At 53.3% G+C, this 22343-nt stretch overlaps 2 protein-coding genes across 8 annotated transcripts in view; one reads left to right on the top strand and one right to left on the bottom strand.

Annotated features, from left to right (window-relative positions):
- Positions 1-1003, top strand: part of ACTN4 (actinin alpha 4) — a 73002-nt gene extending 71999 nt beyond the window's left edge. For all 7 annotated transcript variants that reach the window (XM_082437636.1, XM_082437635.1, XM_082437638.1 and 4 more), the window contains one exon: positions 54-1003. In XM_082437636.1, the coding sequence (XP_082293762.1) occupies positions 54-212 (159 nt within the window). In that variant the 3' untranslated portion in view covers positions 213-1003. The remainder of the gene's footprint in view (positions 1-53) is intronic.
- On the bottom strand, positions 515-16931 carry CAPN12 (calpain 12). The gene is given in 26 exon segments (XM_082437650.1): positions 515-2020; positions 2117-2233; positions 4876-4954; positions 5609-5671; positions 5761-5831; positions 6210-6267; positions 6806-6865; positions 6962-7003; positions 7182-7361; positions 7363-7392; positions 7589-7600; positions 8064-8168; positions 8171-8298; positions 8380-8543; positions 9167-9204; positions 9208-9241; positions 9312-9397; positions 9470-9544; positions 10722-10890; positions 11773-11890; positions 11893-11905; positions 12090-12208; positions 12392-12461; positions 12729-12839; positions 12841-12943; positions 12945-16931. Coding segments are annotated over 26 exon segments (2310 nt in total). The 5' UTR covers positions 12965-16931; the 3' UTR covers positions 515-1775.
- Between the last annotated feature and the right edge of the window lie 5412 nt (positions 16932-22343).

Below are 22343 nucleotides of genomic sequence, written 5' to 3'. Positions count from 1 at the left end.
TGGGCCAGCGCCCGTGTCGGGGGTGACCCAGATTCCTGCCCTGCCGCCCCCAGAACTTCATCACAGCCGAGGAGCTGCGGAGAGAGCTGCCCCCCGACCAGGCCGAGTACTGCATCGCCCGCATGGCCCCGTACCAGGGCCCTGATGCCGTGCCCGGGGCCCTCGACTACAAGTCCTTCTCCACAGCCCTGTACGGCGAGAGCGACCTGTGAGGCCCCCACCGGAGAAACCCTGACCAAACACCCCTCCTCACAGCCTCCAGGAGGGGCTGGGGGAGCTCTTCTGCCCCCCTCCCCGCTGCAAGGGCACCCCCTGGCCCCGCTCCTCTGACTCTGTATCTATGCAAAGCACTCTCTGTCAGTCCTTCCTGGGCGGGAGCGGGGTGGGCAGGGAGGGGCTGGGGCAGGCTCTCTCCTCTCTCGTTGTCAGTGCGCCAGGAGGGTCTCCCCTCCCCCTGGACGGGGGTGAGGGAGGCTTCCGGGGTCAGCGCTTCTGGTCTGGTAAATATATATGATGTGTTGTTTTGTTTTGTTTTTTTAACTCTGTGGAGGGGACAGTGGATCCTCACAGCAAAACAGGCCCCCTCCAAGCCCTAGAAAGGCCCACCCCTCACCACCCCCCCCTCCCCGGTCCATTTCTTCTCCCCTGAGGTCCCTTCAAGGCCTCCCACATCCAGGCCAAAGCCCGACGTGCCTTGTCCAGGAACCGCCCGGGCCTGCAATGGGCCCCACAGAGGGTGCCACAGCCGCCCGGCAGGAAAGAGGACCAGCCTGCTCCCTGCTCCCCCGTCCCCTCCCCTCACTTGGCATCGCCAGGATATGAGGGGGTTCAGCTCAGTCCCCCCTCTTCTGCACCAGGAGTGGGGTTGGGCAGACCAGCCTCCCACCCTCACCCCCAGCCAGCCCCCACCTTGCTTTGTCTGGACCTGCGTATCTCTCAGATTTTCTAAGGACCCCCCTCCACCCGCAAAAAAAAAAAAAGAAAAAACACACACACACACACACACACACACAAAACACAAAAAAAAACACACAAAAATCCACAAAAAAAAAAAAAACTATGAAAAAAAACCTTTCAGAGAATTACTATTTACTTTATTAACTTACGGATTTATTATATAAATATATATTCACCTAGCAGCATATCTTCGCCGCCTCTTGCTCTCATAGTGAAGACATAGCTGATTTGCTCCGCTCCCCCAGCCCCTTACTGATTTCTCTGATGTCTGCCGTCGGCGTGGGTCTCTGGGGACCCCCGAGGTGGAGGGTGGGCTGCTGGCCTAGCTGCCTGTTAGTGGATGGTTTCGCTCCACCACCTTCCCCCCCCCCCCTTTTTTTGAGTTTATTCCGATTATTTTTTTCTCGGTTTCTGGATAAACCACCCTTCTGGGGACAGGATAATAAAACATGTAATATTTTTAAGAAGGATTCCTACAGTGTCCTCTGTTTTTCTATCTGTTCTCCACCTCTTAGGAGAGCGATGATAGAGCACCTCTTCCCAGAGCGAGGTGGGGCGTGGGAGTGCCCCGATCGCTGTTCCCATGAGTGTGTGAAAGTAGGAGTGCTGCTGGGGACCCACTCCAGGCCAGGCACTGTTCTAAGCATGTAACGTGGGCTAACTCGTGCAGCCTGCGCGAGAAAGGTGCTGTTACCATGCCCGTTTACCAGAGAGGTGCAGCGACTTGCCCGGTGTCACCCAGCTGGTGAGTGGTCGGGCCAGAAGTCAGCTCCAGGCAGGCTGGCTCCCAAGGCCACGCTCTGAATCACTGCTTAACGTCAGGGCATCAGCCCCCTCCCTGTAGAGGAAACCCTGGTCCCGGCTGGGAGAAGGGAAAGGCAGGGCTCCCAGGCTGAGGTCCTAGGAGGTGGCCACCTCCATCCAGTGGGCGAGAGGAAACAGCAGGCATGAGGCCGGGGACTCCTGACACTCCCGTGCCACCCCTCCCTGCAGCCCAGGCTCACCTGTCTGTGGGTCAGGCAGACGACCCCCTCGCCCCCATCCAGGTGCTGGCTGCAGTGGCCTGTCAGAGAGGGGCAGGGTGAGCGCCCACCTCCCTGGTCCCCCTACCATGGAGACATGCTCCCTCTGTCCCACCAGTGCCAGGGATGGCACTCACGGAAGATGGAGATGAGCTGGGCCATGCAGGACGCGAAGTGCCCGAAGTCCACGCGCAGACGGCTGTCCCGGTAGCGGCTAGTGAGGGCCTGGGTCAGCTGGTTGTTCAGGTGGAAGCCTGGGGGAGGCCACCTCTGAGCCTGGGCTGCCCCGGGAGCCCCACCTCAGGGTCATACCCCCACCTCCGACTCCCCAGGGAAGGCAGACACTAGGGGGGCCTGGTCCCACCTCTCTAGTCCCAGCTCTGCCTCATCCCAGCCGTGAGGCCACGGGCAACTCCCTTCACTTCTCTGGGCTTCAGTTTCCTTATCTGTCAAGTGGGGACTATGAGAGCCCTGACCCTATAAGGTCGTGTGAAGATGTTATATGTAGAGAGCTTAGGACAGTGTCTGGCACATCATAACTATTATTATTCCTTTAAACTCTGCCGGATTTCTGCTAATAGACACTAGAGAATATTTCTGTGCAGCAAAGCATTTTTGTCAGCCCCGTATGGAGTCAATTTCTTGCTGCTCCATATCAGGGGCGATTTCTGGAGTTCAGAAATCACCTCCGATGAGGAATCATTCAACAGAGGCTTTTAAAAGCCAGTCCTTGTGAAACCCCTTACCTAGGTTACTGGGCCCTAGTGACCATGACCTCCTGGTTACCCCTCCCCAGGGCCCCCGTTGTCCCCAGCCACCTGGTGGCCTGCACAGTCTGCACCTCATCTCCTGCTCCCCTCCTCCCTCTTCTCTACTTGACCTTGGGCCTTGCCTTGCCTTCTTTGCACTTGATGTTCCCTCTGCCCAGAACACCATGTCCTCTCTCAGCCCGGAGTGTTCCTACTCTGATACACGCCTCCTTCAGGAAGTCCTCTCAGATACTCAGCCCCCAGCAAGGAGCGTCAAGCTCCTCCTCTGGGGTCCCACAGCTCACATCCCTGCCCTGACCCCTCTAGGCCTCCACATGCCTGCCCTGAGCCCTCTGGGCTGTCACTGTCTTTGGTGGCTCTGGCTGCGCCTGCACTGGGCAGGGAAGTGAGTGGTGGGTGAGGTCCGGGAAGGGCTTCTGGTCACCACTGAATCCCCAGCATCAGCCAGCACAGGGCCTGGTGCAGAGCGCGGCTCAGGGGGTGTTTGTGGAGCAGAGGATAGGATTGGATCGGAGCAGGTTCTTTCTCCTGTCCGTCCCCCCAGCCCGGGACTGCCCGGGTCTCCAGACCTTCTTCCAGCTGGCCCGCTCCCTGGTATTCCATCCACCATACACACCACCTTTCCCTTGCCTGTCAGCTCCAGGCTCACACACAAGTCCCTGACCCTGGATTTGCCTCTCCCTCCTCCCTCTCATACATATTTAAAAATTTTTAAAGAGCTGTCCTCCCAAGGCCTCGTGGGGCTCTCCTGTCTTCCTCCACCCACCTCCTCTCTGACCACCTCCCCCTCCCCACTTGGCTCCAGCCACACTGGCCCCCTGTCCTCATCTCCATCACTGGGCCCCTCGTTCACTCCGCTGCCTCCACACCAGCCTCCTCAGGGCCTTTACACTGACTTTCCCCATCTGGACCGCTCTTCCCCAGAGTCCCCAAGGCTCACTCCCCCCTCCTTCCGGTCTCTGTTCACACATCACCCAAGTGAGGCCTTCCCTGACCGCCATGTCTCAACCCACACCTCACCCGCTGCGGGTCCCAGCACCATGGCCTGTTTCCTTTTGCCACCGTAGGACCTCTCACCATCTGCCCTAGACGTTCTGCTTGTCGTGTGTCTGTACCATCAGCACGTCAGCCCATTAGAGCGCTCCTCTGCCTAGACTAACACCAGGCTTGTACCAGGCACTCGGGCATACTGCGTGAACAGTACAACCTTCCACCTTCCCCTACCCTCTCTCGCCTCTGCTTCTGCCTACCTGGGACTCTTGTTTCTCAGGCTCACATCTCCCAGTCTTCTCTCTGACTCCATCTCCCCCCTGTCTTGAGTTCCTTTCTTTTCCTGCACCTCCCTGGACCTTAGACTTCCCCCCTCAGGGTCTCCCCCTGCCTCTCAGACTCTGGGTCACATCACCCCCAGCCCCCCCATCTACCCATGTCTCACCCTTCCCTTTGCTGTGGCAGATGAGCCCTGGGGTGGGGTGGGGGGTCTGGGAGTTCTGTGTCTGATCCCAGACCACACCCCGTCTGCGCAAGGTGGGGTGGGGGACAGATCACACACACTTTTCTAACTGCATAGCCCAGGGAAGAAGTTGCTCTCTGCCTCTGTTCATTGGCTAGGATTTTTGTGCTCCCACACAAATGGAATGGGGTTGTTCTACGTCTCCTGGAAGAACTCAGCCTTTCGGTGGGAGCCTTCCTTTGGGCACTCTGGCACGTGGTCATGGACGCTGCATTCCCCAGCACTAAACCCTGTGGGCTCCATTCCACAGGCTTCTCCTGGCCACCCTGTGTATTAGCCATTTTACAGAGAGGGAAATGGAGGCTCCAGGCGCCCAGGGCCACCCAAGAAGTCCAGGAGTCCAGGACATTCTACCATGAGGTCCTGGGGGCTGGGGCCTCTCAGACACCAGCTCCCGACCCCCGCTTCCCCTCCCAGGAGGGCCGCACTCCCTCCCTCAGTGCCCTCCTCCCCCCACGCAGAGGATTCTCCCCTTTGGGGCTCTCTCAGGGTCACCCAGTTCCTGCCAAGAGTGGGCAACTAAGGTGTGGGCTTTGTGGATGGCAGGGGAGGAGTACAGGGGAGGAGGGGGAGCAGATCCGTCCCCAGGATCCCGCAGGACCTCTGTCCATACCCGCTGCATTCAGGGCCAGCCTCAGTTCATAGGAGTTCATGGTTCCAGAGGCGTCCTCATCGAACTTGTCAAATGTGGCCTGGGCAGGGAGGTATTGGTCAGTCCTACACCCAGGCCCCTGAGCACCCTGAAGAAGGCTGAAAGGAGGTCTCAGAGCCAGACAGCCTGAGTTCCCACCCACCTCCCTTTCTTCCTGGCTGCCCTGTGCAAGCAGCTTAACCACTTTGGGTGTCTGTTTCCCAATCGGTAAATTGGGAATAACAGTACCAGCAGTAACAGGGTTGTTGTGAGGACAAGGTGAGATTCTACCCACAAAGGGCTTAGTGAGGGCTCAGTGAACAGTGGCTTACCACTTGCAGTGTGGGGAGGCCTGGGACCATCTCCTCCTCACAGGGATCCAGAGCCGGGAGGGGGGTGGGGAATTATCGCCTCCCAGTGGTAGACAAGCAAAGGCCCCTCAGGTCACACAGCCAGAAAGGGGCTGAGCTGGGAGCTGGGATTCCAACCCAGGATCCAAGTCTGCTCTTGATCCTTGAGCTATTTAGTGCCCCTAGAGGGACAACAAAGGGGTGTATGGGGCAGGGATATCCCAGCCAGATGCCTCCAGGTTGGCATGGTGTGGTCAAGTTCCCCTTCTCCCCTGGGGCCCTGCTAGCCCACAGAGCACCTATGCCCATGTAGTAAAGGTGCCTCTCCCTCCAGAAGGAGGTGCCCTGCCCAGCCCCCATCTTACCTGCCACTCCAGGAGGTGGCCCCAGAGCTGCTGGAAGTGGTACAGATCGAGGCTTCGCCCATACTGGGGATGCGGCATCTGGTTAAGGTCAATGTCCCCAGAAGGGAAGTGGAGGCCATCTTCCCTACCCAGGCAATGCCCCCATCATATTCCCCAAAACGCTGCAGCAGCTGCTCACAGGTCCTGAGCCCGATTTCTCTGGGAGTCCGTGCATGGGCCCTGGCTACAGGAAAAAAAAAAAAGGCACTTCCTGCATACTGGCCATCATTGTAAGCGCTAGGGATTATTGTTATCCCCAATAATCCTTTCTGAAACTGAGGTGCAGAAAGCCATGTGACTGCTGGAAACTAGTAGAGCTGGGATTTGAACCCAGGCACGGGGGTCTGGGTCTGTGCTCAGGACAGTTACACTTGCGTAGAGGAAGATGGGCTTATAAGTGGCCATGGCCTTGGCCACGGGTCCTATCACAGAACCCACAGGTCTGGCTACAGGGGAGACGCCAGCAGGCTGAGCCCAGGGTTCCCATGGCCTGACTCCCAGAAGCATCGTGGATTAACACACATGGGGGCTCTGTGGAGTCCACTCTTGGTCCCCAACTCACCAGGCTCCAGGGCAATGCTTAATAAGGTCTGGAGCTGAGGGGCATTGAGTTCTTCCTCCTGGTAAGGAGAGAGCCGGTTGTGAGCCTGCACTCGGGCAGTCATTCAACAATCAGCCCGGGGCCGCCCAGACAGCATGCTGGGTGGTGCTGGGAAACAGCAGGGACTGAGAGAGGCCCAGGCCTGCCCTCTCAGAGCTCCTGGTCCCGGAAGGGAGTGAGACCTGTCCCCAGAGTGGTCAGGGCTGCAATGGGGAAGCATTGGGCTTCGGGAGCCCACAGAGGGCAAGCAGCTGACCAGCCTGGGGGAGGGTCAGGGCACGTTGGAAAGACAAGGCCTTAGCCTGGCAGGGGTTGTGAAGGGAGAGACAGCAGTCCAGGGGGAGGGTACAGACTGAGCAAAGGCCCTGAGGCAGGGAAGAGCTGTGAGCATTTTGAGAAAAGCAGCTCATGAGATTTAAGCACAGACAGACTGAGAAACCAAAGCAAAATGAGATGTCTAGGGGGAGGGAGGGAGAGAGGGAGGGAGGGGTACATGGCGAGGGGAGGGGAGAGGAGGGGAGGGGAGGGACCCCCTTAGCCCTGCCCCATCTCTTCACCTCTCCTGTCGGCTCGTGAAACAGCTGCTCCATCTCTAGTTCCAGGGGAATGTAGGGGACCTGTGGGGTAGGGGGTGTTTAGTCCTGGCCAAGAGGACCCCCGCCCCCCAGCACACACACACACCCTCGCACCCCCTCCCCAGAGCAGCGCCTCACCATGAGGGCACGCAGGTCGGCGCTGATCACATCATCATCTCCCTGCAAATTACAGACGGGAGATGGGGGAGGGGACTGCTCACCCCGCGGCTGGGGATATGGGCCGCGCGGGGTCTCAGCTGAGGCTCGGGTGGGGTCTAGGCGGGATCCTGGGGGCGCTGGGCTGACCCAGGCGCGGGGCAGGGGATCCCGGGGCGGGGCAGGGGATCCCGGCTCACACTGCGGCGTGACGGCGCTCGGAGAACACGCGCAGCGTGTAGTCGGCCTCGTCGCTGGCGCGGGCGGCGCTGGCTACCACCAGATAGTGGCCGGGGCGCAGGCGGCAGCAGCGGCTCACGTCGCGGAGGGCACAGAAGGGCGAGGGGTCGGCGCGCGGCAGGCCCCGCAAGAGCGCGCGACCGACTGCGCGGGGAGTGCCACAGGCCCAGCAGCTGGGGGGCAGGGCGGCGTGACCACCGCCGTCCAAGTTCACCCCACCCAGCCTCCGACCCACTGCATCCTCCACACCGCCCTGTCCAAACCCACTGGTCGCCCATCACCCCAAGTGCGTCCCAGGCCGCCAGGTTGTCCCAGCCGCTGGGGCTGGCTCAGAGGTGGATGGAATCTGGGGTCCTATCTGATACCCACCTCCTCTGGGATCTGCAAGAAGGAAGAGCAGGGGGGAGTCAGGGCCAGGCGGAGGCAGCCGCCCCTCAGAGTGCCCCTGCTCCTGGTCTCTCCACACACCCCCCTCTCTTTTCCTCCCATCCCACCCCTTCTAAAGCCCCTGCCCCTTAGTCCCTGACCCACCCCCTCCTGGACCCCTCCCTCCCATCTGTGCCCTCTGCTCCTCGGTCCCCTCCCTGATCCTCAGCCTTTCCTCCAGCCCTTTCTCTGTCTCCTTTCTGACCCCTCACCCCTCTACCCTTCTGACCCCCGGCCTCTCCCTCTGCGCCCTCCCTAGCCCTTCAGTCTCTCCTTGACCCCCACCTCCAATTGCCTCAGCTGTCTCCTGACTCTGACCCTCAGCCCCCATCCTCTACCCACTCGGATCCTGCCTTTGGCCTCCTGCACCTCCATGCCTCTGTGTTCCCCCATTGCCTCTTCCAGCCCGGGGTCCCACCTGGAACACGTGGAAGCCCACGGTCAGGTACGTGAGGCCCTGGGCCCTCAGGCGCTGCCGGTTGCGCTGGATGAGTGACAGGAGCACAGTGCATTTGGGGGTGCGTACCCCCCCAGTGCGGGGCCCCGCACCCCTGCTGCCCCCCAGCCCTCCCAGGGCCCCTCCTCCTCCTCCTCCTCCTCCTCATCAGGCTCCAGCAGCGTCAGCCGGAACTGGGGGTGAGTCCAGAAGGTTTCTAGTAAAGGACAAAGAAACAGGGTTACCCAGCGTGCCACGGCCCCCCTTGCTTGCCTTCAGGGGCCCCTCCAGGCCTCACCGGCACCAGGCTGGCCCCCGCCAGAGTTGAAGCCGCGTACCCAGCGGCCTTGGAAGGTGTGGATGTGCCTGCCGCCTCCAGCCAGGCTGGGGACCAGCACCTCAGGGCTCAGCGAGCAGACCTGGACGGTGGCGAAGTGGCAGAGGAAGTCCTGCAGCTCCATCCTGGACGGTGGCCGGCAGTCAGACCCTGGCCCGGCCCCCACCCCAAATAGCTCATGACCCCCCAGGTCACAAAGCCCCTAAATTCCTTAAATGTCGCCAAGTACACTTCAGTCCCCCAAATAATACATGTCTCCAGAAATGACCCTCAAATTAGAGTCCTCCAGCTCCCTCAGATTTCTCCAAGTCCTCAGAAATGCCCTACAAATAGCCAAGATCTACAAACTCCCCCCAAATATTGTCAAATTGCCTTCAACCCCCAAATATCAAGACCCTCAGATTCTCTATTACCAGTAAGTATCCTTCAGCCCCTAAATACTGCCAAATCTCAAGAAATGCCCCAGTACCACCAAGCCTCCCTCAATTGCCCTAAATATTACCCATCCCCCTTCAACCCTCCAAAGATTACTATGCTTCCAAGTTCCCTAATGTTACTGCTAATTCTAATTCGACTCCCCGAAATAGAACCCAACTCCCGAATTACCACAGATATGGACAGTTTCTCCCCATTAGGACCCACCCCCATGAACTTCTCCCATGTCCCTTCAAACGGGACTTGCCCCCTCCCTGACCCCGCTGGCCTGGCAGCCCTCCCCGAAGCAGACCAGGGACCCTGCCCCACTCACCAGAACTCGCCATCCTCCTTTTTCACCAGCAAGGCATCTCACCACTCAGCGGGGAGCATGTCCCAGCGTGGGCAGCTGGGGAGACCGAGGTGTAAGGGGTGGGCAGGTGCGACCGAGCCACCCACCCACCCCAGATCCATCCCACCTGTCACTCCAGGCCCCAGGCCACTCCACTCGGCCCCGTGGGCTCCGCAGCCACAGCAGATGCATGTTGGTGAAGCCCAGTGACACCTAAGGGAGACGTGGTCAGTGGGGGTTTGGTGCTTGGACACCCCCTGCCAGCCCACCCTGGGGGTTCCTCACCTTGTGTGTGTCTGTGACTGAATATGCGTGTCCCTTCACCAGCCCATCTTCTGTACGGTACTTGCCCCGATCACTCTGGGAAGAGGACAGGACAGTGAGGCATAGCGGGGGACAGGGCTCCCCTCTGCATCCCCACCTCCTTTCACCAAAGCAGGAGTCACCCAGAGCACCTAACTGAATGGCACCAGGCTCCGAGAGGGGCTGGGAGTTGGCGAGTGAAGGCAAGAGAAGGAGAGAGAGGCAGATGGAGACAAGAGACCAAAACAGATTTAAAGAGGAGAGACATAGGACTTTCCTGGTGGCGCAGTGGTTAGGAATCCGCCTGCCAACGCAGGGGACATGGGTTCGAGCCCTGGTCCGGGAAGATCCCACATGCCACGGAGCAACTAAGCCCGTGTGCCACAACTACTGAGCTTGCGCTCTAGAGCCCGCGAGCCACAACTACTGAAGCCCGTGCACCTAGAGCCGGTGCTCCTCAACAAGAGAAACCACCACAATGAGAAGCCCGCACACCACAACAAAGAGTAGCCCCCACTCGCCGCAACTAGAGAAAGCCCATGTGCAGCAACGAAGACCCAACGCAGCCAAAAATAAAAAATATAAATAAATAAATAAATAAATTTATTTTTAAAAAAAATTTACTAAAAAAATAAATAAATAAAGAGGAGAGACATAGAGACACGGGGACAAAGAGAGATACAGAACAGAGAGGAAAAGAGGTGGAGAAACGCAAAAGACACTCAGTAACTGAGTAGAGGATTAAATAAATGAATGAACGAATGAGTTAGACTGACTCAGTGAATGAATATGTGATTGGGTCACAGATGGACATATGACCCAAGCTGAGCCCATGAAAAATCAGTCCTGAGACTTTTGTTGAAATTCTCAGAAAGAGGCACTTTTTTTTTTCACACACACACATCCCCCGGGGGCAGTAGGAGGAACCTGCAGCTGTGGGGCCTAATTTTGTGCCCATGAGAGGAAAGCCTGCCTGTGAGTGAATCTAACCCAGAAGCAAGAATAGAAAAACACATTCACAACATCCACTAAGCACCTGGATCCAGCTGTGCCTGAAGCTTCATTAGTCATGAGAGCAAATAAATGTCCTTTTGACTTGCTGGCATTAGATTTGTGAGAGACAATAAGCCAACAGTGAAAGCAGAGGGGAGAAAGACACAGGACACCACCCCTCTCTAGCTGTGACTGCACTCTGGTCCCGGCGGGGGTCTTCATGGGAGTCTGACTCTCTCACCAGGGCAGTGGCTCCCACGAGGGACTCCTTGGCCAGGGCATGGCACAGGGTAGAGAAGAGGCCTAGAGTGTCCTGCCTCAGGTAGAGCACCTCGCCCACACCGCCTGTGAAGTCCACGAAAGCCTCATTCATGTGGCCGCCTCGCATCACCTCATAGGAGCCATGGAGCCTGTGGGAGCAGGTCTGGGGTGGGGTGTCTGAGGCATGGGCGAGTATCTTGGGCAACCATGGGAATGTGGGGGGCCTCTGTCTCAGGCTGTGAGGTCCCAAGGGCTATCCCCCAAATTTGCAGACGCTTAAGGAGGGTGCACTTGGGAAGCCCTGGGAGATTGGGCTGGTGGCTCCTGGGGCCACCAGGACTGCGTGATCTGGGGGTCACAGAAGAGCTCTGTCAGAATTCTGGGCATCCTGGGGGCTGTTTCTGACACTCTGAGTCTGTGGGAGATGTCTGCTTTGGGGGGGGGTGATCCCTATGGGGTTTGTCAGGGATTTCAGAGCTGCAGAATGGGGAAAAGCGAAGATTTAAGGGTTCCAGGGATGACACCCAATATTTTGGAGGTGTCTTGGGTTTCTCAAGGGATCAGGAGAGACTGTCTGAGATTACAGGTCCCCCAAGGGGATCACTTAGATTTGGTGACTCCGGGGCCTGATACGAGATTTCAGTCTCCTTCAGAATTAAGAGTGTTCAGTGGGTATCTAGGAATATTTCGTGTGACATATCAATGGAGGGGGACTTCCCTGGTGGTCCAGTGGTTAAGACTCTGTGCTCCCAATGCAGGGGGCATGGGTTCGATCCCTGGTCAGGGAACTAAGATCCCGCATGCCACAAGGCACGGCCCCAAGAAAAAAAAAAAAATCAGGGATGTGTTTATGATTTGGAAGTCCTCAGGCGATGGTATGACATGAGGGTCCTGTGGGCTGTACCTTGGATTGAGATCTTTGGCGGGTTGTCTGGAGGATCCCAGAAGTCCGGGGACTCCGGGCGTCCCCTGTGGCTTGGGGCCTGCTGGCTGGGACTTGGGGTTGCCGCTGGTGGCGTCGGGGTCCTTACTTGGCGTAGGCCTTTTCCAGGAGTGGGACCCAGAACTCGTTCCGCTGATCCGAACGCACGGACATCAGCTTCCCCTCACGCACAGGCAGCCTGTCGTCCACCATGACGTCTACCCAGCAGCAAACTGCCAGAGCTGGTGGGAGAAGGGGAGGGGCCTGGGCTTGGCTTCCCACTTCCAACCCTGCTGGGCCCCAACCTCTGACGCCTGACCCTGCTGTACCAGTCCGGGGATTACAGCCCCAAGGGGACAGTGTCAACTATGAAATCCATGTCACCCTGGGGGAAACTGAGGCATGAACAGAGGAACCGAGCTTTACCTGGAAGTGGAAGACGCCTGCATAGCCATCTTGGAAGCTCTGTCCCGGGGGGACCACCTGGGACAGGAGACGTGGGTACAGAGTGATGGAGGCAGCAGCTGCAAGAAACCAGCAGTTACCTGGCAGGAAAGGCTGAGATTGGGGGAGGGTGGAAAGAGGGAGACCGAGGCACCAGGAGAGGAGAGCCTGGGAGGGAGAGGGAGGGGCAGGGACAGGGCACGGGGAGGCTGAGGGCGGAGCTGTCAGGGTCCCCACTGCAACCTGCCAGATCTGGGGGCTCAGCATGGGTTCAGTGGTCTCATCCAGACTCCCTTGACACATGTCTGTTCGGCTCATGTCCTCACAGATGAACCGGGGCTCAGCGCAAAACTCCTGGGGGAGATGGGGGAATCTAGACCTCAGACGGGAAGGGGAGGGAAGGAGCAGCTGGGGGGTCAGATGCCTGGGCCCCGTCCTGCCCTCGCGGCTCTGGAGTAATGAGCACCTCCAACCCCATGAGAGGCTTGTAAAACCTGTGGGCGGCCGTTTGGCTTCCCTGGGGCTCCCTTGACCCAGGACTGCGGAAGCTGCTCTGAGCTGGTCCCACAGTGACACCTCCTTCCTCAGACCCAGGAGTCCAGGGCCCCATCCACACATTACACGGGGCCTCTTCCATTCCACCCCTTTGGCCTTCTCCGAGTCAGGCCCCAGCTGGTCATAGCCAAGGGCATCAGGGCCAGCAGGGAAGTAGGGATCTCGGAACAGGATCCCCCTCATCCAGGCAGGCTGCTCGGATTGCTTTGTAGTTCTGGCCCCGAAAGGGCTTTGGGCCCTTGGTTCCAGGCCCTGCCTCCTCGTTCACCAGCTGGATGGTCTCTCCTGCTGCCACACGCCATCCGGACACTGTGGGCTCACAGGCCGGCTCCAGGCCCTTTAACCTCCTGAGTCATGGGGGTGGGGCCTCGCCTCCATCTGAGCCCAGATGGGGGTCTTTAGGCAGAGAGGAACCTTCCCTCGTTAATACTAATTGATGGTTTGGGGTGCCGGGGAGCAAGGCTGCTTCTTCAGTGTTTTCCTCCTCAGGGCGTGGGGCCTTCAGTTGTGGCCAGGGTAGCAGCTTAATGGGCTTGGCCAGCAGCAGGAGGGAAGGTGGGCAGAGCTGAAGGAGGACCGGCTGCTGCTGTGGGAGTGCCTAGAAGGAGGTCAGTGTGGGCGGTGCATCTCTGCCAGCTTGTCCCTGCAGGCCTCCCTCTGTGGGGTTGAGGAGGGCAGGGATGGGGAGGGAGGCATCTTTTTTTTTTTTTTTTTTTAGTGCCTTTGATCTGCCTTTTTTACAGCCTGCTTTATCCTGGAGGGAGGCATCTTTACTGCTGTATCTCTCTCTCTCTGTCTCTCCATCTGACAGTTTCTCTCTCTGCCTGCCATTGTTATCTCTCTTCTCTATCTTGACCTCACTGTCTCTGTCCATCTCTCTCGTCTCCTTTTGTCTTTCTCCATTTTTTGTTTATCTGTATCTGTGTCTCTCTCTGTATCTCCCGCTGTCTCCATCTCTCTCTCTCTCTCTTTTTGTTTTTTTTTGGCTGTGCTGCGCAGCATGTGGGATCTTAGTTCCCGACCAGGGATCGAACCCACGCCCTCTGCACTGGAAGCGTGGAGTCTTAACCACTGGACCGCCTGGGAAGTCCCTCCATCTCTCTCTTTATATCTCTTCCTGTGTCTCTTTTTCTCTCTGTATTTGTCTTGTGGATGCCTCACTGTCTGTCCCTCTCCATTTTTCTCCCTGTCCCTGTAACTCCTCAGTCACCCAAAGTGGGACCCCCAACTCTCCCCTCCCTGACAAGGCAGACCTCAGCCTGGTCGCCCCAGGCAGAGCTGACCATGGAGGGGCTGCTCTGCACCTACCTGCCCTGGGCTGGGGCAAGGCCCACCAGTGACTATGACACCCAATCCTGCCCACCTGTGGCTCAGGGTTCGGTAGAATAGTATTTCCCCAAAAGGATGCTGGAGCTGATTCTGGTGGTGGAACGGCTGGAAGAAGGACCTTGGTTCTTGTCTTCTTTGAAGAAAGAATTCAGCAAAGAGACAAAGATTATGAAAAAGATAAAAGTGTTTATTAGAAGCAAAGTACAGGTGGCAGAGCAACAGAGGTTGCACACAATAGGCGCAGCTTAGGTTGCTTTTATAGGGGCACTTTTCCAGGTTTTTCTTCTGACCAATCATCTCCATATTTGGTCCTGGTGTGGGCACCAATCTCTCAGCCAAGATGGATTCCAGCTGGCATCTTCTCCCTCCTTTTGCCCTTCCCCTAGACTGAGGGCCTTTTCTGCACATGTTTTGGGCTGGGAAATCCACAAGAATGCGCCCAATCAGGGCCCAATACCTCCGCTGGTATCCCACCTCGAAGCAGCAGGAGACCAGCTGCAGCTGCTCATCCAGGGGCCTGTCTATCTCCTACCTCAGATCCCTCCTGAGAGATGTGGACCCCAAAAAAATCTTATTGGGAGGATGAAGGCCAATGGTTCATCTTCTGTAGCTTCTTCAGGCTGACATTGGGTTCATAGACCCTACCTAATTGGGGCCACGGAACTCTTACCTTGCCTTGTTAGGGGCCCCAGGGCAACTTCTGCTGTTATTCCGGCAGGACTGGTTTCAGGGAGTGGATGGAATCCCTGCATCACCATCATCTTGAATTGCCGTAACCTGGAAAAAGCAAACTTAACAAGCAGATTAAAAAGGCAAGAGCTGAAGATCAGCCTGAGAGTAGGCCCTTGCTCTTCCCATTGATCTGCCTTAGCCAGAGTCAAGATAAAGGGCTGCCCTAGGCCCACCCTTAACTCTAATATAGCCCCAAGGGAGCCCAGAAGGTCTCTCCCCAGTAGTAGGGTAGGACACTCAGGAACAACTAGAAAGGCATGTGAGATCAAACATTGTTCAAACTGGCAAGCGAGAGGCCCAGGGAAGTCATGCGTTCAAGGCTTTCTGTCAACACCAGTTACTGTGCAACTTTTAGAGGAAAGAGGCCCAGCATGAGAAATCAAGACAGAATAAGTGGCTCCCATATCAATTAAAAAAATCGATCTTCTTACCTGCCACATCAAGGACCACCTGGGGCTCCTCGACAGAGATAGACAGCTCACGAGGGGGCATGGGGGAGCCGCCAGAATCCCCGGGACCGCCTCAGTTGTCCAGCATGGCCATCTGGAGCAGGAGCCCCCCTTCCCCTTCAGGACTGAGGGCACTCCCATCTCCAGAGACCGGTCTCTTTGCAGACTGGGCATGGCCTGGGGGCGCTCCTGGCATTTACAGGCCCAGTGGCCAGCTGACTTATATTTGAAGCATTCCCTCTTGTTGGTTTTACCTCGAGACTGATGGTTGAAACTCCTTGTCCCCTTTGGGTTGCCCTGAGGTTGCCAGGCATGGCTGACAGCAATTGTTACCTGTTTAGCTTGAGCCTTGGCCTGCCTTTTCTCACATTGAGTTCTTTCCTCCTCCTGAATTTGATCTCGATTATTAAATACCCTAAAGGTCACCTCTAAGCGTTGGTGCATAGGGGTTTGTGGGCCTAATTGTAACTTTTGGAGTTGTCACCTAATATCTGGGGCAGACTGACAAAATGTTGTCCCAGCAGAGCTTGACCCTCGGGAGTGGAGGGGTCTATGTTAGTAAATTTTCTAAAAGCCTCCACAAGCCGTCCCTGAAAGAGAGTTGGGTTTTCTTCTTTCTCTTGGGTCACTTCCCTGACCTTTTCATAGTTAACTGGCTTTCTGATGCACTTTCTCATTCCTTCTTCTTTTTTTTTTTTTTTTTTAATATTTATTTATTTATTTGTCTGCGCTGGGTCTTAGTTGCGGCATGCGGGATCTAGTTCCCTGACCAGGGATTGAACCCGCGCCCCCTGCATTGGGAGCACGGAGTCTTAACCACTGGACCGCCAAGGAAGTCTCCCTCATTCCTTCTAATAGGCATTGGACCATGTGGTTCCTGGCCTTCATTCCCCCCCAGGGAATTATAATCCCAAGTGGGCTCCTGATTTGGGACTGCGTCCTCACCCACATCATAAATGTGAGGTTGGTCCCTGGTGAGCTGATCAGCGTGCCCCTGGACTGCTGTCTAAATCCTGTGTTTCTCCTCTTGGGTACAGCTGGTAGATAGTACTATTTGGACATCCTTCCAAGTTAAATCAAAGTCCAGGGTTAGGGGTTGAAATCCTTCAGTAAATCTACTAGGGTCTCCAGAAAATCATCCCAGCCTTTGTTCACATTGGACTAAGTCAGAAGAAGGGCACATGTACTCTGATTGTGCCTTCGCCATTTGCCACTTCTCTAAGAGGGCATATTCTCCCTGATCCTGGGTGATAGGAAGTCCCACTATGGGTTACCTCAGCAGGACTAGCCTTTTCATCCTGGGGTACCGGTGCGGATAAAAGAGCATAGAGAGGTAGGATTTGGGATTGGTCAGGGGGATACAGAGTAGGAGAGGCTCAGTTTCCTCCCTGAGAGTGGGGGGTGGGTGTTTAAAAGAGGATTGTCTAAAATGGAGGAAAGTACACATTGAAGAAACAAAGTACGCGTGGCAGAGCACACAGGCAAACTCAGAGTGAGTTGCAAGCAATAGGGGTGGCTTAGGTCGCTCATATAGGGGGAGTTTTCTGGGTTGTTTTTCTGGCCAATCATCTCCATATTTTATCCTGGGGTGGGCGCCCATCTCTCAGCCAAGATGGATTCCAGCTGGCATCTTCTCCCTCCTTTTGTCCTTCCCCTAGACTGAGGGCCTTCTCTGCGCATGTGTTGGGCTGGGAAATCCACAAGAATGCACCCAATCAGGGCCCAATGCTCCCGCTGGTATCCCATCTTAAAACATCAGCAGGAGCAGAGCCTACCATCAAGCCTCTTAGATAGCCTCAACCACCAGAGGGCAGAGAGCAGAAGCAAGAAAAACTACAATCCTGCAGCCTGCGGACCAAAAACCACAGTTACAGAAAGATAGAGAAGATGAAAAGGCAGAGGGCTATATACCAGATGAAGGAACAAGAAAAAACCCCAGAAAAACAACTAAATGAAGTGGAGATAGGCAACCTTCCAGAGAAAGAATTCAGAATAATGATAGTGAAGATGATCCAGGACCTCGGAATAAGAATGGAGGCAAAGATTGAGAAGATGCAAGAAATGATTAACAAAGACCTAGAAGAATTAAAGAACAAACAAACAGAGATGACCAATACAATAACTGAAATGAAAACTACACTAGAAGGAATCAATAGCAGAATAACTGAGGCAGAAGAACGGATAAGTGACCTGGAAGACAGAATGGTGCAATTCACTGCTGCGGAACAGACTAAAGAAAAAAGAATGAAAAGAAATGAAGACAGCCTAAGAGACCTCTGGGACAACATTAAACGCAACAACATTCGCATTATAGGGGTCCCAGAAGGAGAAGAGAGAGAGAAAGGACCAGAGAAAATATTTGAAGAGATTATAGTCGAAAACTTCCCTAACATGGGAAAGGAGATAGCCACCCAAGTCCAGGAAGCGCAGAGAGTCCCATACAGAATAAACCCAAGGAGAAACACGCCGAGACACATAGTAATCAAAGTGGCAAAAATTAAAGACAAAGAAAAATTATTGAAAGCAGCAAGGGAAAAACGACAAATAACATACAAGGGAACTCCCATAAGGTTAACAGCTGATTTCTCAGCAGAAACTCTGCAAGCCAGAAGGGAGTGGCATGATATACTTAAAGTGATGAAAGGGAAGAACCTACAACCAAGATTACTCTACCCGGCAAGGATCTCATTTAGATTTGATGGAGAAATCAAAAGCTTTACAGACAAGCAAAAGCTAAGAGAATTCAGCACCACCAAACCAGCTCTACAACAAATGCTAAAGGAACTTCTCTAAGTGGGAAACACAAGAGAAGAAAAGGACCTACAAAAACAAACCCAAAACAACTAAGAAAATGGTCATAGGAACATACATATCGATAATTACCTTAAACGTGAATGGATTAAACGCCCCAACCAAAAGACATAGACTGGCTGAATGGATACAAAAACAGGACCCATATATATGCTGTCTACAAGAGACCCACTTTAGACCTAGGGACACATACAGACTGAAAGTTAGGGGATGGAAAAAGATATTCCATGCAAATGGAAATCAAAAGAAAGCTGGAGTAGCTATACTCATATCAGATAAAATAGACTTTAAAATAAAGAATGTTACAAGAGACAAGGAAGGACACTACATAATGATCCAGGGATCAATCCAAGAAGAAGATATAACAATTATAAATATATATGCACCCAACATAGGAGCACCTCAATACATAAGGCAACTGCTAACAGCTATAAAAGAGGAAATCGACAGTAACACAATAATAGTGGGGGACTTTAACACTTCACTTACACCAATGGACAGATCATCCAAAATGAAAATAAATAAGGAAACAGAAGCTTTAAATGACACAATAGACCAGATAGATTTAATTGATATATATAGGACATTCCATCCAAAAACAGCAGATTACACATTCTTCTCAAGTGCGCACGGAACATTCTCCAGGATAGATCACATCTTGGGTCACAAATCAAGCCTCAGTAAATTTAAGAAAATTGAAATCATACCAAGCATCTTTTCTGACCACAACGCTATGAGATTAGAAATGAATTACAGGGAAAAAAACGTAAAAAAGACAAACACATGGAGGCTAAACAATACGTTACTAAATAACCAAAAGATCACTGAAGAAATCAAAGAGGAAATCAAAAAATACCTAGAGACAAATGACAATGAAAACACGACGACCCAAAACCTATGGGATGCAGCAAAAGCGGTTCTAAGAGGGAAGTTTATAGCTATACAAGCCTACCTAAAGAAACAAGAAAAATCTCAAGTAAACAATCTAACCTTACACCTAAAGAAACTAGAGAAAGAAGAACAAACAAAACCCAAAGTTAGCAGAAGGAAAGAAATCATAAAGATCAGAGCAGAAATAAATGAGATAGAAACAAAGAAAACAATAGCAAAGATCAATAAAACTAAAAGTTGGTTCTTTGAGAAGATAAACAAAATTGATAAGCCATTAGCCAGACTCATCAAGAAAAAGAGGGAGAGGACTCAAATCAATAAAATCAGAAATGAAAAAGGAGAAGTTACAACAGACACCGCAGAAATACAAAACATCCTAAGAGACTACTATAAGCAACTTTATGCCAATAAAATGGACAACCTGGAAGAAATGGACAAATTCTTAGAAAGGTATAACCTTCCAAGACTGAATCAGGAAGAAACAGAAAATATGAACAGACCAATCACAAGTAATGAAATTGAAACTGTGATTAAAAATCTTCCAATAAAATTTATATGAGCTTCTCCTTAAAAAAAAAAAAAAAAAAAAAAAAAAAAAACATCAGCAGGAGACCAGCTGCAGCTGCTGAGTCTGGGGCCTATCTATCTCCTACCTCAGAGCCATTGGAAGAAATGGGAGAAATAGGTTTCAAGTGGCCGAAACGCACCAGTTTTCATCCCCACAGCCCTTCCACACTCAGCAGGGGGGGTCTCCTGCCCCAGCAGAGCCTTGTCTCCTCTGTGATACTAGATGTCACTCAGCCCTCTGGGATCTTTCCCCCCAGATGGACCAACAGATATTGTCTGTGCCTCCCGGCTGTGTGGCCACAAAAAGGAGGTTATAAACAGGTTTTCTTCCTATAGAATTGCAGAGACCAACCCTCCATGTGAGGCAGGCGACAGGGTTAGGAGTCAGAGGGCCTGGGTTCAAATCTCAGATCTGCCACTTAGAACTGTGTGTCGTGGGCAAGTCACTTATCCTCTCTGTGCCTCAGTTTCCTCATCTTTACAATGGGGATAATAATAAGACCTACCTCTGGGTGTTGTTGTGAGAAACATATGAGTTGATAAGTGGGACATGTTCAGAACAGTGTCCGACACACAGTAGTTGCTCAATGAACGTTCTATGTCATGACTACGTCCTGTGATCCCATCTATGGTCACCTATCACCACCGGCTCTGGCTGCTGTCTCTGCCATTTCCACAGTCACTTCCACCATCCCATTATCTGTTCTCCATGTTCTCACCCCGCGAGGTCACAGCCCTCTTCCCTTTATTTGCCCCAAAGTACCACTAACAGTAGGAGGAAGCTTTTACTAAAACCTGAGTGACATCTTGCAATGATGTAAAAATCCTGTCAGATGCCCTGGCCTCCTTCCTGCCCCTTCCCCGGCCCCTCCTGCAAGGCCTCTCCAGGCTGCTGCTCTTCCTAGCTCCCTGCCGGCTGCCATGCTTCAGGGCTCTGCTCACATCCCACAAGCAAGTGTTCTCTTGATTATCACTCCCCACATCGCTCCTTGAATCGGGAGTCCCAAATATGCTTTCCCCAGCCAAGGTAAGAAGAACGCATTGATGTTACTGTAGTAGATGCTTTGTGAGCCCAGCACCGCCGACCTCTTTCTGGAATCAGCACCCTCATTATGTTTTGGGGACCCACTGGTCCCTTATTCTCAAGCCCTGTGGCTCTGGTAGGGCTGGCCCCTCCCTCCAGCTCCAGGGAAGTGCATGTGACTCAGAACAGCCAATCAGAGCACCTCAGCCCCTGGTCACGCCCCTCGGTCACACCCCTTGTTCAGTACCTGGGAGTCAGGACAGGGCTTCTATTTCCCTGAGGCCACTAAGCGGACGGGATGTAAGTCCCGAGTGGCTAAGCTCTACCTTGGCCATGTAGTCAGGAGACCCTGCCTGAGAGTGAGGACAACGCTGAGGGAAGCAGAGCCAGAGACAAGATCCCTGCGAGCAGACAACCCCTCAATCGGGTGTGCTCAAAACCAGACTTTTACATTAACGGAGTCAATAATTCTGCTCCTCTCTTTTTCCCATTTATTTATTTATTTATTTATTTATTTATTTATTTATTTATTTATGTCACTAGCAACCAAAAGAAACCTTCCTAATTCAGTTGGCATGATTTCTGCAGCGGTGCGCTAGCCGGAATGTCGAGGACATCAATTCCCTGTGGAGTAAGGAATCCTTCACTGTCATGGAGTAAGGGATCTGGTGCCAGTTACTCGGCTTCTACTCCGGCTTCCTTACTTAACCAGCAAAGTAGAGTGTTCCTGTTTCATCAAGTTAAGGCTGCACTTGAGCCAAATTTAAATGCTATCATGAAAATGAAAAGACCCACCATAGAGAGCAGATATTTGTTACACATATAATAACAAATGCTTACTATTTACCGAGCACTTGCTGTGACTGTGCACAAGAGATCATAAATATGATCTGGCAGCTATAGCAAAGACCACAGACTGGGGGCTCAAACAACAGATGATTATTTCTCAGTTCTGGAGCCTGGGAGTCCCAGATCAGGGTGTCAGCATGGTCGGGTTCCGCTGAGAGCTCTCTTCCAGGCTTGCAAACGGCCATCTTCTTGGTGTATCTTTCCATGGCAGAGAGAGAGCTCTGGTGTCTCTTCCTCTTCTTTTTTATTTATTTTTTTTCATTTGGAAGATCTATAGTTTTTCACTATATTTAATTCTATGTCCCATCTGTTTTTTGTTTTTTGTTTTTCTTTTTTGTGGGATCTTAATTCCCCGACCAGGGATTGAACCCAGACCCCGGAAGTGAAAGTGCTGAGTCCTAACCACTGGTCCACCAGAGAATTCCCTCTCTTCCTCTTCTTATCGGGGCACTAATTCCATCATGGGGACCCCCACCCTTATGATCTCATCTAAACCTAATTACCTCCCAAAGGCCCCCACCTCTAACTACCACCACATTGGGGGTTAGGGCTTCAACATATGAATTGGTGGGGAGGGGTACAAACATTCAGCCCATAGCAAAAGGTAAGGTTTATAGTGACCCCATTTTACAGATGAGGAAACTGAGATACAGGGAAGTGTGGTGTTGTGCCCATGCTCTCACAACTTTGCACACTCAGGATTCGAATCTGGTGGTCTGGCTTACTGATTATACTATACTGTTTCTCAAAAGGTCAGTATTCAGAATATACAAAGAGCCCCTGTAAATAAACAAGTTGACTCAATAGAAAACAGGCAAAAACATGAATAAGCAGTTGCCGAATAAGCAGCATGGCCAATAAGCATATGCTAATATGCATATGCTAAGGAAATGCTAATTAGAACCATATGAAATACCACTATCCCACTAGATGAGGAAAAAAGTTAAGAAGTCTGAAAATACCAAGTGTTGGCAGGGATGTGGAGCAACAGAAGTGCTGATGGAGAGGTGTAACTTGGTACAAACACTT

This window comes from Balaenoptera physalus, assembly GCF_965194825.1.
Source record: "Balaenoptera physalus genome assembly, chromosome: 19".
Taxonomy (NCBI): domain Eukaryota; kingdom Metazoa; phylum Chordata; class Mammalia; order Artiodactyla; family Balaenopteridae; genus Balaenoptera; species Balaenoptera physalus.
The sequence above is the reverse complement of the archived record's forward strand: the minus strand, read 5'-3'. Positions and strand labels throughout refer to the sequence as shown.